The 12,500-nt window shown below is 39.0% G+C and overlaps 1 protein-coding gene across 2 annotated transcripts in view; it reads left to right on the top strand.

The window, feature by feature from the left end:
* Positions 1-5,977, top strand: part of LOC138022358 (very-long-chain 3-oxoacyl-CoA reductase-B-like) — a 29,981-nt gene extending 24,004 nt beyond the window's left edge. Inside the window, exon 11 of one of the 2 annotated variants that reach the window (XM_068869469.1) lies at positions 5,844-5,977. In XM_068869469.1, the coding sequence (XP_068725570.1) occupies positions 5,844-5,972 (129 nt within the window). In that variant the 3' untranslated portion in view covers positions 5,973-5,977. Of the gene's footprint in view, positions 739-5,843 lie in introns of those variants that run through there. The other variant, XM_068869470.1, reaches the window with a different exon arrangement.
* The last annotated feature ends 6,523 nt before the right edge of the window (positions 5,978-12,500 follow it).

Genomic DNA, 12,500 nt, shown 5'->3' on the forward strand with positions numbered 1-12,500 from the left:
GCATACGTTCTGGGCATCTCAACACACTCGCATTTCCTATCGGTGATGCTTACTAAAACAGGGACATTTTTGCGCGGTTTAAAACTATAATTATTCGGAGAAAGTAGATCTTAGTAAGTACCCTTGGTATCCAAAAAGAAAATTAGGGGTAACCATGCATTTTTCAGAGATAATTGAGCTTCAATTTGAGTTCTAAAGAACACCATACATTGCTTTGTATTTTAAAGCTTTTTACAAATATTATTCATGAAGTATCTTTGAAAAATGCGTGGTTACCCCCAATTTTCTTTTTGGATTTCAATGACACTTGTTAAGATCTAGAGTTTCTGCATGATCACACACCGGGGCAAAAATATCTTTAATTGGTAGGCACCGTCCTTAAGTTGCAACATACAGTGTACACATTGAATCAAACAGGCCAATGATGCCAATTTAAATAAATGTAAGCCTGATACATACAGTGTGTGCGCAGCACAGCTAAATTGGCTGCACTTGTGAATGTGTGAATTCAAATGCATGCATGCTTTTTACATTGTACTTCTGGTTATGGACCACACATTTAATATTTTGGGGAGACTAGTCACTTGGCAAAACAATAATTCATTATCCTTCAATCACGTGAAACTTTTTACATGGATGTTTTCATGTAACGTTTGCTAATTTTATTTTTCTCACATCCTGTACAACAAGAAAGGTAGAAGGAAAAAAAGTCAAATTAAATTGTAAGAACCAGCAAAACATTGTTTGTGTCCTTAAGAAAATTATTTCAAATAGTGATACTAGATTCTTGAAAAATGTGCAGGAGGTGCAACCCCTCCCTGGAAAAAAAAAAGATAAGTGTGCTGCTCCTTACCCCGAGAATGTGGTAGGATTTTTAAAGGTTCTGTTACAAAGGAGATTTTATGTCGCAGGAAGTTTACAATATTAAGAAACAACTTGTACAATGTAGTCCGCTCCTAACCCATTGACTCCTCAAGTACCCTAGGGTATCCCTAGTTTATGTGTAAAATCGTGTGGCATTACGTCTCACTCCCAGGGGTCAATGGGTTGATACGTATGCTTTTTCAGTGCTATTTTTTTGTCATTTTTCACTGCAATATTGCAATGCTTAAATTAGAACTGGCTTACACCTTGCACCTTGATGTAACTTTTCCATGTAACAATTTTATAAGTACCATTGTACAGATTCTGTGACAAAAGAAATGGCCCTTGAATGAAAGCACAAGCATAGCATGCAAAAAAAATCATGAAATGATAATTGAATATTATTTTTCACGATCATCAAATTTTGTAGCCTGTGTACAACCACCCACTCTCCGATTTTTTTTTTTTTGCGGAGAGTGGGCGGCTGTACAAATTTACATGATTTACATTCAAAAACTGCTTTAATTAATGTAGGCCTGGGATTTCGAATAAACTGCAGTCACTGAAAACAGTGCTGAAAACGTTTGGAAATTTAATACAATTGCTTGATTTGATATGAGGAGATACAAAGCAACAGCCAACTTTTCATCTGTTTCGCAAGAAATGATTTTTAGTATGGTGGAACCACAAGCGTGGCTATTGGAATCCCAATACACCTCACAACCAAAGATTTTGACAAATTGTTTACTTGTTTATTACTTTTCTATCAAATTATAAATCAATTTCTGGACTTAGATATTTAAATGATGTGGGATTATAACAGACAAAAATGGGTTGATTACGGATGGTGGTTCAGTCATTGTCAGTGTTTATAAATTATCTCTTATATATCACATTAAAAAAAAGTACACTGCATTCCTTTTTGGATTGTGGCTGTTCATCCTTTTGTGAGGTTTGCCCTATTGGCCTTGCCGTCAGTCACTGTAGCATGTGCAGAGATGCCAACCTTTGGAGATCTAAAATCTGGAGATTTTTGTCATCCTATCTCAACTCCCCGCTCCAACGGTCAACGATTTTCGAAAAATTTAAGGTAGCTCTGAATCAGCTCCCAGATTGCTAATTACTATTCTACAGTTAAAAATGGGAGTCACTGAGTTCATTTTTGAGATATAAGCAAGTTAAGAGGAAATATAGGGTATTTTTGGAGAGCTTTCATGTTGCCATGGTAACAATTGGCAATGATTGGTGTTTCATGTGGTACCATAACATTGCTGTTATCTGATACAGTATAGTAGCTATAACTCTTCTGATAAGAAGACCAGCTACCATAAAAGGTTCAGAGTCGTGTATGGACAAAATAAGATCGAAGCTGCACACGCGGGAAAATGCATGAGCTACGTTCCATCAGAATAAGGAAATTTTTTAACTAAAAAAAATTTCTGAAGCAGAGTTAAGCGTTTCAAGGACATGAGATTCTGATAATAGTAATTATTATAATTTTTAGTTAGTGTGATGTGCTGAGAAGGAAATGAAAGCAGATGAAAATCAGATGTCGGTTTTTTTATACATATTAAAGAAGACAGATTTTTAAAAAATGGGCAACCTCTTTACTATTCTTGTAGTTTAGGTTTAACTAGGTAGTGTCTGAGCTAAGGAAGGATTACGTTTTTACAAACGTTTGCCGTGTAGCACTTTATATTTCAACAGACTACTGATTAGCGTGTAATGAGAAGTGCTAGTTTCGTACCCCATATGAACCATGTGAGCGTTAGCCCTACTTACTGATGGAAATGGGGCCACACAAGGACAGAGAAAAACTCTGACCAGGGTGGGGATTGAACCCACGACCTTCAGGTTAGATCTCTGCTGCTCTACCGACTGAGCTACAAGGTCAGACGGGAGCAGGCCGTGGGAACTGAAGATGTTAAAGTCACGGCAATGAACATGTACAAGTACAAGGAAGGATTACGTTTTTACAAACGTTGGCCGTGTAGCACTGGTCAGAGTTTTTCTCTGTCCTTGCGTGGGCCCATTTCCATCAGTAGGGCTAACGCTCACATGGTTCATATGGGATAGAAATCTAGCGCTTCTCATTACATTCTAATCAGTTAAGTGTCTGAGCTAGCTGAGCAGCTAGAATAAACTTGTAGGTCGTATTTTATCGCTTCTTAAACCACTGGCCTTCGTCTCATGGATTGAAAAAATGCACTCCTGCACTCCTGTAAGGATTTGTAAGAAAGTTCCTGGAAGAATAGACGTTGAAAAAAAATTATTTACTCAGTTAAAAAATTAAATTAACCCTTCCATTCTCAAAAAAGTGTCTGGTTCATTTCTCCTCAATTTTAATAAGATAAACATAAAACTGAAACACAACCTAACTGTCAGGGTTTAATGTTTGTCTTGTTTTGTATCAATTAGTTAGGTAATGAATGAATGAATAAATGAATTTTTATTTGTTGTTAACTACACTTTAAATAAATGAAGCTAAAACAATACATAAACAACCATAAAACCATAACCATAAACTAACACATAACCTAAACCCTCAAGGTTTAATATTTTGTATTATTTTGTAACACTTTCTATGTGCAACACCATAAATGTGCTTCAGTGCCTCTAATCCTCTTTTCCACTGTAATCTATCCTACAGAAGTTGATTCATTTACACTTGCTGCCGGTATGGTTGCGCAAAATAATGGAGTGGAATTTCTTCACTGAACGACGCAGGGTTGCGCTCTATAATCGCAGAAACAGGGAACAAAAAGAGATCGCGAAAAAGCGTTGATTCCACAATTTTACAGTCCTTTAGTACTGTACTGTTTTAGTCACGGGAGAACTGAAACTTCACAGCTGCAGTAAACGTTAATTGAAAATATTAATTTGCTTCTTTAAAGGCTAACGCTTTTTTTTTTTAATCATAAACATAAAATTTATAAAATGTATTTTACCACGTATACACATATTTTAATTTAGGGCCGATTTACACGGTACGACTTTGTCGCATGCGACAACGGCTTACGACAGGCCCACGACATGATTTACGATTGGTGTGTACATCACAAAAAATGTCGTTGAATCTTAAAACATGTTTTAAAACGCTGCCACAATCGTATTTCATGTCGTAGGCCTGTCGTGAGCTTGTCGCATGCTACAAAATCGTATCGTGTAAATCGGCCCTTACAGACCTATTTAAATCGTGGCCGCATGAAAATGCCCGGTTACAGAAATTGCAATTTTGCTCTTTTAATCCTTTTCTGTCTGTTCATTTAATGTCGTCGCCTCCAAGGCAATGGTAATAAAATGAACTAATTAATAAAATTTAACTAATTTTACTAAAACGGAATGTGGTGAGGATCTTAAACTTAAAAACGTTTGATGAATAAATTTAGGTTTTGGAAGAATTCATGCTTTATAAATCGTGATATAAATTTCATCATGTAACTTTCTCAGCCTGCAATCCACATAAAATTGAGAGAATAATAAGTATTAAATTTCTGTAAGCAGCCCTAAAACCACAGATTAAGCTTTCAGCTCTTAACTATGCCAAAAAATGTATTCAGTTATCATAATGAACTTAAAGCAGTGAGGTTAAATCCTTATAGAAAAGAAAATAACACTGAAATTTTTTTTTTAAATTCCTGTAAAGAGATAGTTAATATTATACCATGTAGCACTAGTGTTTTTGCATTATTTATCTCTTGCTTGCATGTGCACTTCAAATACCGGTAGTTAATAGGAAAATATCTATTTAAAAAGAACATGAATAAACAAATGAATGGCTAATGAGAGTAAATTGTGGTCTGTTAACTAGATAATCAATCTGAGGATCTTATGACTGATCATGACAGTGGGAGCAAACAACTGGTATCCCCACTTTGAGTGATTATTTTCTCAGACCTATGGTGTGAATTCAATGACCAACTGGATGGGAATGGCGCTTACCATTTTACTACCAGGCATTCCATCCCGCATAATTTACTCGATCTTGTGAAAAAGGGCCTGGAAACGGAACAGTTTTCGCAAAATGGTAAAGGAATTCCTGAATTCCATTTATGCCATTCTCACTCCTCTTGCTAACATGAATGCACCAATCAGAGACGCTTTGCATTGTTCTTCACGAAAACCAATAAGAAGACACTTTGTTTCAGGGTTCCCCAGAGCTCTTCTCTCCGTCAGTCATGCGCAAAAGAGAAGAGCTCTGGGGTATTGATTGGGTTGCCTGATTATGGCTGATTCATCTTTTATAGCGCATGCGCGGAGTTAAAGCCAACATTGAACAAAAATGGCGTCGTTAAAAGTAAGCGCGAATATGGTGTCTAATACGCTCAAAGCCCATACAAATGCTCACAGCGTTCGCGGTAGACTCACACTAAAAGATGTCGATATTTTTCGAGACGGGTCGCTCCGCTAACTATCGAGAGGTCACTTTACGAGTGACCATTTTTATCAGTAGAGAACATACGAGAATCATTGCCATCACTCTAACCTAAGTAATGAATAATAATCTAGCCGACATCTCCACTGGATTTCTTTTTCTTTGTTTTTCAATTAACGACGATTCAGGGTATCCAGAAAAGCCGTAGCTCACGCCTGAGCACTACAGAGAAACTAAATCTTTTGGTTTACAAGCATCAATATTTTATCCTGTTACTCTCTTGGTGTCCTATCACTTCAAGAAAACGTAAACGTCTTGTTTATTGGTTAGTTAGCTTGAAGTAAGACACTATAGTCTTCTATAGTTAGATCAAAACCAGATGCCGTCAAATGACAACTCCTTGCTCCGAAAACTGTAAGTACTTCGTGTAAACTATTATGCGTGGCATAGTACTAGATCATGGTGAAGAAAATTATCTTCGCATTTTTTCCGTGTTTCTACCCTAGCCAGGTAACTTTTTGAACTTGGGTATCCCGTGGTTTTCCTGGAATATTGATTGAACCTTGTGAGTAATTTTTTTTTTACGCTCTTATCCTTCCCACAGAATTGGTTTCTGAATCGAGTGCTTCCTGTGCCACTGAAGGAAATGATAATGTGGAATTTCCAAATGAAGAGACGTGGAATTTATCTCTCACAACGCAGAGACAAGGAACAAAAAAATAAAAATATGTAATCGGCTTACGTAGTTTTTCTTTGCTTTATGACGCTATGACGAAGCCCTCCTTTACTTTCGTCAGTTTTTGATCGCTCCAGATTAACCTCTTACTAACCGAGCGCGAGGGACGTAGTGGGGAATGTTGGCCCGAAGTTGTGGCGTTACGGACTAAGCGCAGAGGTTCGTACAAAAACAACCGAGGCCCAATATTTCCCAGTACGGTCCCGAGCAAGTTACCCTGGCTGCCAGAGGTTTTTCTCTCTCAGAGCGACGGAATAGGCGAGGAAAAACCTCTGGTACAGGCCGTTGAGTTCTTTGAGAAGGCCGGTCCAATGGGATGCCGTTTCATATTCCCAGAGTCAGATTTTGACCCTAACAATTCGATTGGTTCCAGGAACTTGTTAGCCTTAACGAGTACTCTGATTGTTTTAGCAACAGAAAGTAGTTGAAACAGGTTTTCAATTGCTGTCAACCAGATTTCTCGTGCCCACTGTGGCCATAATCGAAACGCTGGAAAGTTCCGGAAATCCAGGCTTTGAAGGCAGAAAAAGTTCAGTGGGTTCTACATTTTTTTGTTTTTTGTATATGTCCGCCAAAATTTGACGTCGTATTTTCATATTCGACACCGAAGTTTTATATGGAACATTGAATTTTTGAATTTGACATTGGTGGGATGACTTGAGAGATACACGCGTGTTGCGACGCCAACGCTGACAACGCCACAAACATAAATATCAGTGCAATTCTTGGGAGCCAATTCGAAAAATTTACGGTAACCCTGAATTGTCTCCCAAGAATTTCTTAAAACTCAGATTACTATTACTATTCTACAATAAAAAATGGGGGTCACCGGGTTCATTTCTGAGATACAAGCCAGTAAAGACGAAACATAGGGTGTGTTTAGAGGGCTTTCATGTTGCCAACTTCACTCGTGAACCGCCATGTTTACAACAGAGCATTTTAGGCGTCCCACTCTGCATGAAACCATCTCTCGCCTCTGTCTGAGACAAGACCAGACACCCACGTTTCTTACGTTACGTTTATGCCTATAAAATCAACTGAAATGTCAATTGCTAGTGAAGAAAAAAAAACAAAAACAAAAACAACATGTTAACATTTTTAGGTAGGCTAGGGTATCGAAGAGCCAGAAAATTTTCGCATATTGCGCTGACCGAATGTTTGAACAAGAGAGAAAAACGCAGTACCTCCAGACACCGGCGCTGGAGCGTCGTACCAAACGAGTCATTCCGGGATTTCGGCCCGTGCGATCGCTTTTGGACGCAGTTGGCCCTTCACTGCTTTCTGCTACCGACCTTGCCTCCCGGTACGGCATTGAGGGAGAGATATGTCGGCCCCTAAACCATATGTGACAAATCCCACGCCTACTCACAGCTCCAAACCGCCCTTGTCAATATAGCGTAAGAATTAGATGGCTTATATATTCAAGAGAAAAGTCATTTTATCTGTCATATGGTAAGCACTGCAGTCACACATTACAAGGGATGCGACTGCGCCCTCCTAAAGGTAGCAAAGCATACAGTCATAAGCTTTTTCCGAATAACTACAGGAGCTAATATCTTCGAGACATCACATTTACAGCTAAAATACATATCATATACAGATACCTACTAAATACATAATATTTAAAGATATATTCATTAAAAAGAAAAGCCGCTGTACAAAATACGGCTCTGGATTCTCTTTTAAAACCAGTAAACTCATAGGTACGGATAAAATCGGTAGCGCATTCCGCAACTTAGCTGATACGTAAGAAAAAAGAGAACTATATAAGACCATAACTGGTTGTTCCCAGGTTTATTGAGGAACAGAATGTAATTTCCGCAAAGATCGTGCATAAGAAGGGGACGGGAGAGAAACGTATTTTTTCATATAAGCAGAAAAACCCTTTTTTCAAAAAATTAAAATAAAACAAAAAAAAAAAAAAACCATACTTTTATCAAGTAATACCAGGAAATTTTGAATGCGCTTATTGCGTAGAGATGTAGAGCTTGACTTTGGTAGTAAGAGGACAGGTAATCTGCAAATATAATATCGTTATTCTCTTATTTACATTATTATACCGTTTCTTTGACACGAGAATTACAGCGAAATGAAAGCACAACTTTGTCCCGAATTTTCTATGATAAAAACTTGTTGAAAAATCCAAAATCTAAGTTAACAGCACACACCAGGCCTACTCCTGAGTATGTGGCTAGAAATCATTTCCTCTGGCCGCGCTTCAGCCATTCGATGAGGGCCAGTCTCGTGCTTCTTAAATTGCCTCGCTCATGCCCAAAAGAATTCTGGGTAATTCTGCCATTCCATGACAGGGAAGACTCCCGATTCTCATTTCATAGATTTTTCATAAGTGTCGGGCCACCCAGTCCTACCAGCAAAATAACGCATCGATTTAAGGTTTTACATAACAAAACAAGCCAATAATGTGTCAGAAGGTTCTGTAATTCGTACACAAAAATGCCAGAGAGACAACTACACTCTTGAACCGCCATGTTTACAACAGAGCATTTTCGGCGTTCCAATCTGCATGAAACCATCTCTCGCCTCTGTCTGAGACAAGACCAGACACCCACGTTTCTTACGTTACGTTTATGCCTATAAAATCAACTGAAATGTCAATTGCTAGTAAAGAAAAAAAATTAAAAACAACATGTTAACATTTTTTGGTAGGCTAGGGTATCGAAGAGCCAGAAAATTTTCGCATATTGCGCTGACCGAATGTTTGAACAAGAGAGAAAAACGCAGTACCTCAAGACACCGGCGCTGGAGCGTCGTACCAAACGAGTCATCCCGGGATTTCGGCCCGTGCGATCTCTTTTGGACGCCGTCGGCCCCTCACTGCTCCCTCCTGCCGACCTTGCCTCCCTGTACGGCATCGAGGGAGTGATATGTCGGCCCCTAATCCATATGTGAAAAATCCCACGCCTACTCACAGCTCCAAACCGCCCTTGTCAATATAGCGTACGCATTCGATGGCTTATATATTCAAGGGAGAAGTCATTTTATCTGTCATATGGTAAGCACTGCAGTCACAAATTACAAAGTGTGCGCATGCGCCCTGCTAAAGGTAACATACATACAGTCATAAGCTTTTTCCGAATAACTACAGGAGCTAATATCTTCGAGACATCACATTTACAGCTAAAATACATATCATATACAGATACCTACTAAATACATAATATTTAAAGATATATTCATTAAAAAGAAAAGCCGCTGTACAAAATGCGGCTCTGGATTCTCTTTGAAAACCAGTAAACTCATAGGTACGGATAAAATCGGTAGCGCATTCCGCAACTTAGCTGATACGTAAGAAAAAAGAGAACTATATAAGACCATAACTGGTCGTTCCAGGTTTATTGAGGAACAGAATGTAATTTCCGCAAAGATCGTGCATAAGAAAGGGACGGGAGAGAAACGTATTTTTTCATATAAGCAGAAAAACCCTTTTTTCAAAAAATTAAAATAAAAACAAAAAAAAAAAACCATACTTTTATCAAGTAATACCAGGAATTTTGAATGCGCTTATTGCGTAGAGATGTAGAGCTTGACTTTGGTAGTAAGAGGACAGGTAATCTGCAAATATAAATATCGTTATTCTCTTATTTACATTATTATACCGTTTCTTTGACACGAGAATTACAGCGAAATGAAAGCACAACTTTGTCCCGAATTTTCTATGATAAAAACCTGTTGAAAAATCCAAAATCTAAGTTAACAGCACACACCAGGCCTACTCCTGAGTATGTGGCTAGAATCATTTCCTCTGGCCGCGCTTCAGCCATTCGATGAGGGCCAGTCTCGTGCTTCTTAAGTTGCCTCGCTCATGCCCAAAAAATTCTGGGTAATTCTGCCATTCCATGACAAGGGAAGACTCCCGATTCTCATTTCATAGATTTTTTCATAAGTGTCGGGCCACCCAGTCCTACCAGCAAAATAACGCATCGATTGAAGGTTTTAGCTTTCAAAACTTGCCCAGATTGTGTCAGTAGGTCCTGGAATTCGTCCACAGAAAGGCTAGAGAGACAACTTCACTCGTGAACCGCCATGTTTACAACAGAGCATTTTAGGCGTCCCAGTCTGCATGAAACCATCTCTCGCCTCTGTCTGAGACAAGACCAGACACCCACGTTTCTTACGTTACGTTTATGCCTATAAAATCAACTGAAATGTCAATTGCTAGTGAAGAAGAAAAAATTAAAAAAACATGTTAACATTTTTTGGTAGGCTAGGGTATCGAAGAGCCAGAAAATTTTCGCATATTGCGCTGACCGAATGTTTGAACAAGAGAGAAAAACGCAGTACCTCCAGACACCGGCGCTGGAGCGTCGTACCAAACGAGTCATCCCGGGATTTCGGCCCGTGCGATCGCTTTTGGACGCAGTTGGCCCTTCACTGCTTTCTGCTACCGACCTTGCCTCCCGGTACGGCATTGAGGGAGAGATATGTCGGCCCCTAAACCATATGTGACAAATCCCACGCCTACTCACAGCTCCAAACCGCCCTTGTCAATATAGCGTAAGAATTAGATGGCTTATATATTCAAGAGAAAAGTCATTTTATCTGTCATATGGTAAGCACTGCAGTCACAAATTACAAAGTGTGCGCATGCGCCCTGCTAAAGGTAACATACATACAGTCATAAGCTTTTTCCGAATAACTACAGGAGCTAATATCTTCGAGACATCACATTTACAGCTAAAATACATATCATATACAGATACCTACTAAATACATAATATTTAAAGATATATTCGTAAAAAGAAAAGCCGCCGTACAAAATTCGGCTCTGGATTCTCTTTTAAAACCAGTAAACTCATAGGTACGGATAAAATCAGGTAGCGCATTCCGCAACTTAGCTGATACGTAAGAAAAAAGAGAACTATATAAGACCATAACTGGTTGTTCCAGGTTTATTGAGGAACAGAATGTAATTTCCGCAAAGATCGTGCATAACAAGGGAACGGGAGAGAAACGTATTTTTTCATATAAGCAGAAAACCCTTTTTTCAATAAATTAAAATAAAAAAAAAAAAAAAAAACCATACTTTTATCAAGTAATACCAGGAAATTTTGAATGCGCTTATTGCGTAGAGATGTAGAGCTTGACTTTGGTAGTAAGAGGACAGGTAATCTGCAAATATAAATATCGTTATTCTCTTATTTACATTGTTATACCGTTTCTTTGACACGAGAATTACAGCGAAATGAAAGCACAACTTTGTCCCGAATTTTTCTATGATAAAAACTTGTTGAAAAATCCAAAATCTAAGTTAACAGCACACACCAGGCCTACTCCTGAGTATGTGGCTAGAAATCATTTCCTCTGGCCGCGCTTCAGCCATTCGATGAGGGCCAGTCTCGTGCTTCTTAAGTTGCCTCGCTCATGCCCAAAAATAATTCTGGGTAATTCTGCCATTCCATGACAAGGGAAGACTCCCGATTCTCGTTTCATAGATTTTTTCATAAGTGTCGGCCCACCCAGTCCTACCAGCAAAATAACGCATCGATTGGAGGTTTTGGCTTTCAAAACTTGCCCAGATTGTGTCAGTAGGTCCTGGAATTCGTCCACAGAAAGGCTAGAGAGACAACTTCACTCGTGAACCGCCATGTTTACAACAGAGCATTTTAGGCGTTCCAATCTGCATGAAACCATCTCTCGCCTCTGTCTGAGACAAGACCAGACACCCACGTTTCTTACGTTACGTTTATGCCTATAAAATCAACTGAAATGTCAATTGCTAGTGAAGAAAAAAAATTAAAAAAAAATGTTAATATTTTTTGGTAGGCTAGGGTATCGAAGAGCCAGAACATTTTCGCATGCGCTGACCGAATGTTTGAACAAGAGAGAAAAACGCAGTACCTCCAGACACCGGCGCTGGAGCGTCGTACCAAACGAGTCATCCCGGGATTTCGGCCCGTGCGATCGCTTTTGGACGCAGTTGGCCCTTCACTGCTTTCTGCTACCGACCTTGCCTCCCGGTACGGCATTGAGGAGAGATATGTCGGCCCCTAAACCATATGTGACAAATCCCACGCCTACTCACAGCTCCAAACCGCCCTTGTCAATATAGCGTAAGAATTAGATGGCTTATATTCAAGAGAGAATCATTTTATCTGTCATATGGTAAGCACTGCAGTCACAAATTACAAAGTGTGCGCATGCGCCCTGCTAAAGGTAACATACATACAGTCATAAGCTTTTTCCGAATAACTACAGGAGCTAATATCTTCGAGACATCACATTTACAGCTAAAATACATATCATATACAGATACCTACTAAATACATAATATTTAAAGATATATTCATTAAAAAGAAAAGCCGCTGTACAAAATGCGGCTCTGGATTCTCTTTTAAAACCAGTAAACTCATAGGTACGGATAAAATCAGGTAGCGCATTCCGCAACTTAGCTGATACGTAAGAAAAAAGAGAACTATATAAGACCATAACTGGTTGTTCCAGGTTTATTGAGGAACAGAATGTAATTTCCGCAAAGATCGTGCATAACAAGGGGACGGGAGAGAA

This window comes from Montipora capricornis, chromosome 10 (genome assembly GCF_036669925.1).
Source record: "Montipora capricornis isolate CH-2021 chromosome 10, ASM3666992v2, whole genome shotgun sequence".
In the NCBI taxonomy this organism is placed as follows: Eukaryota; Metazoa; Cnidaria; class Anthozoa; order Scleractinia; family Acroporidae; genus Montipora; species Montipora capricornis.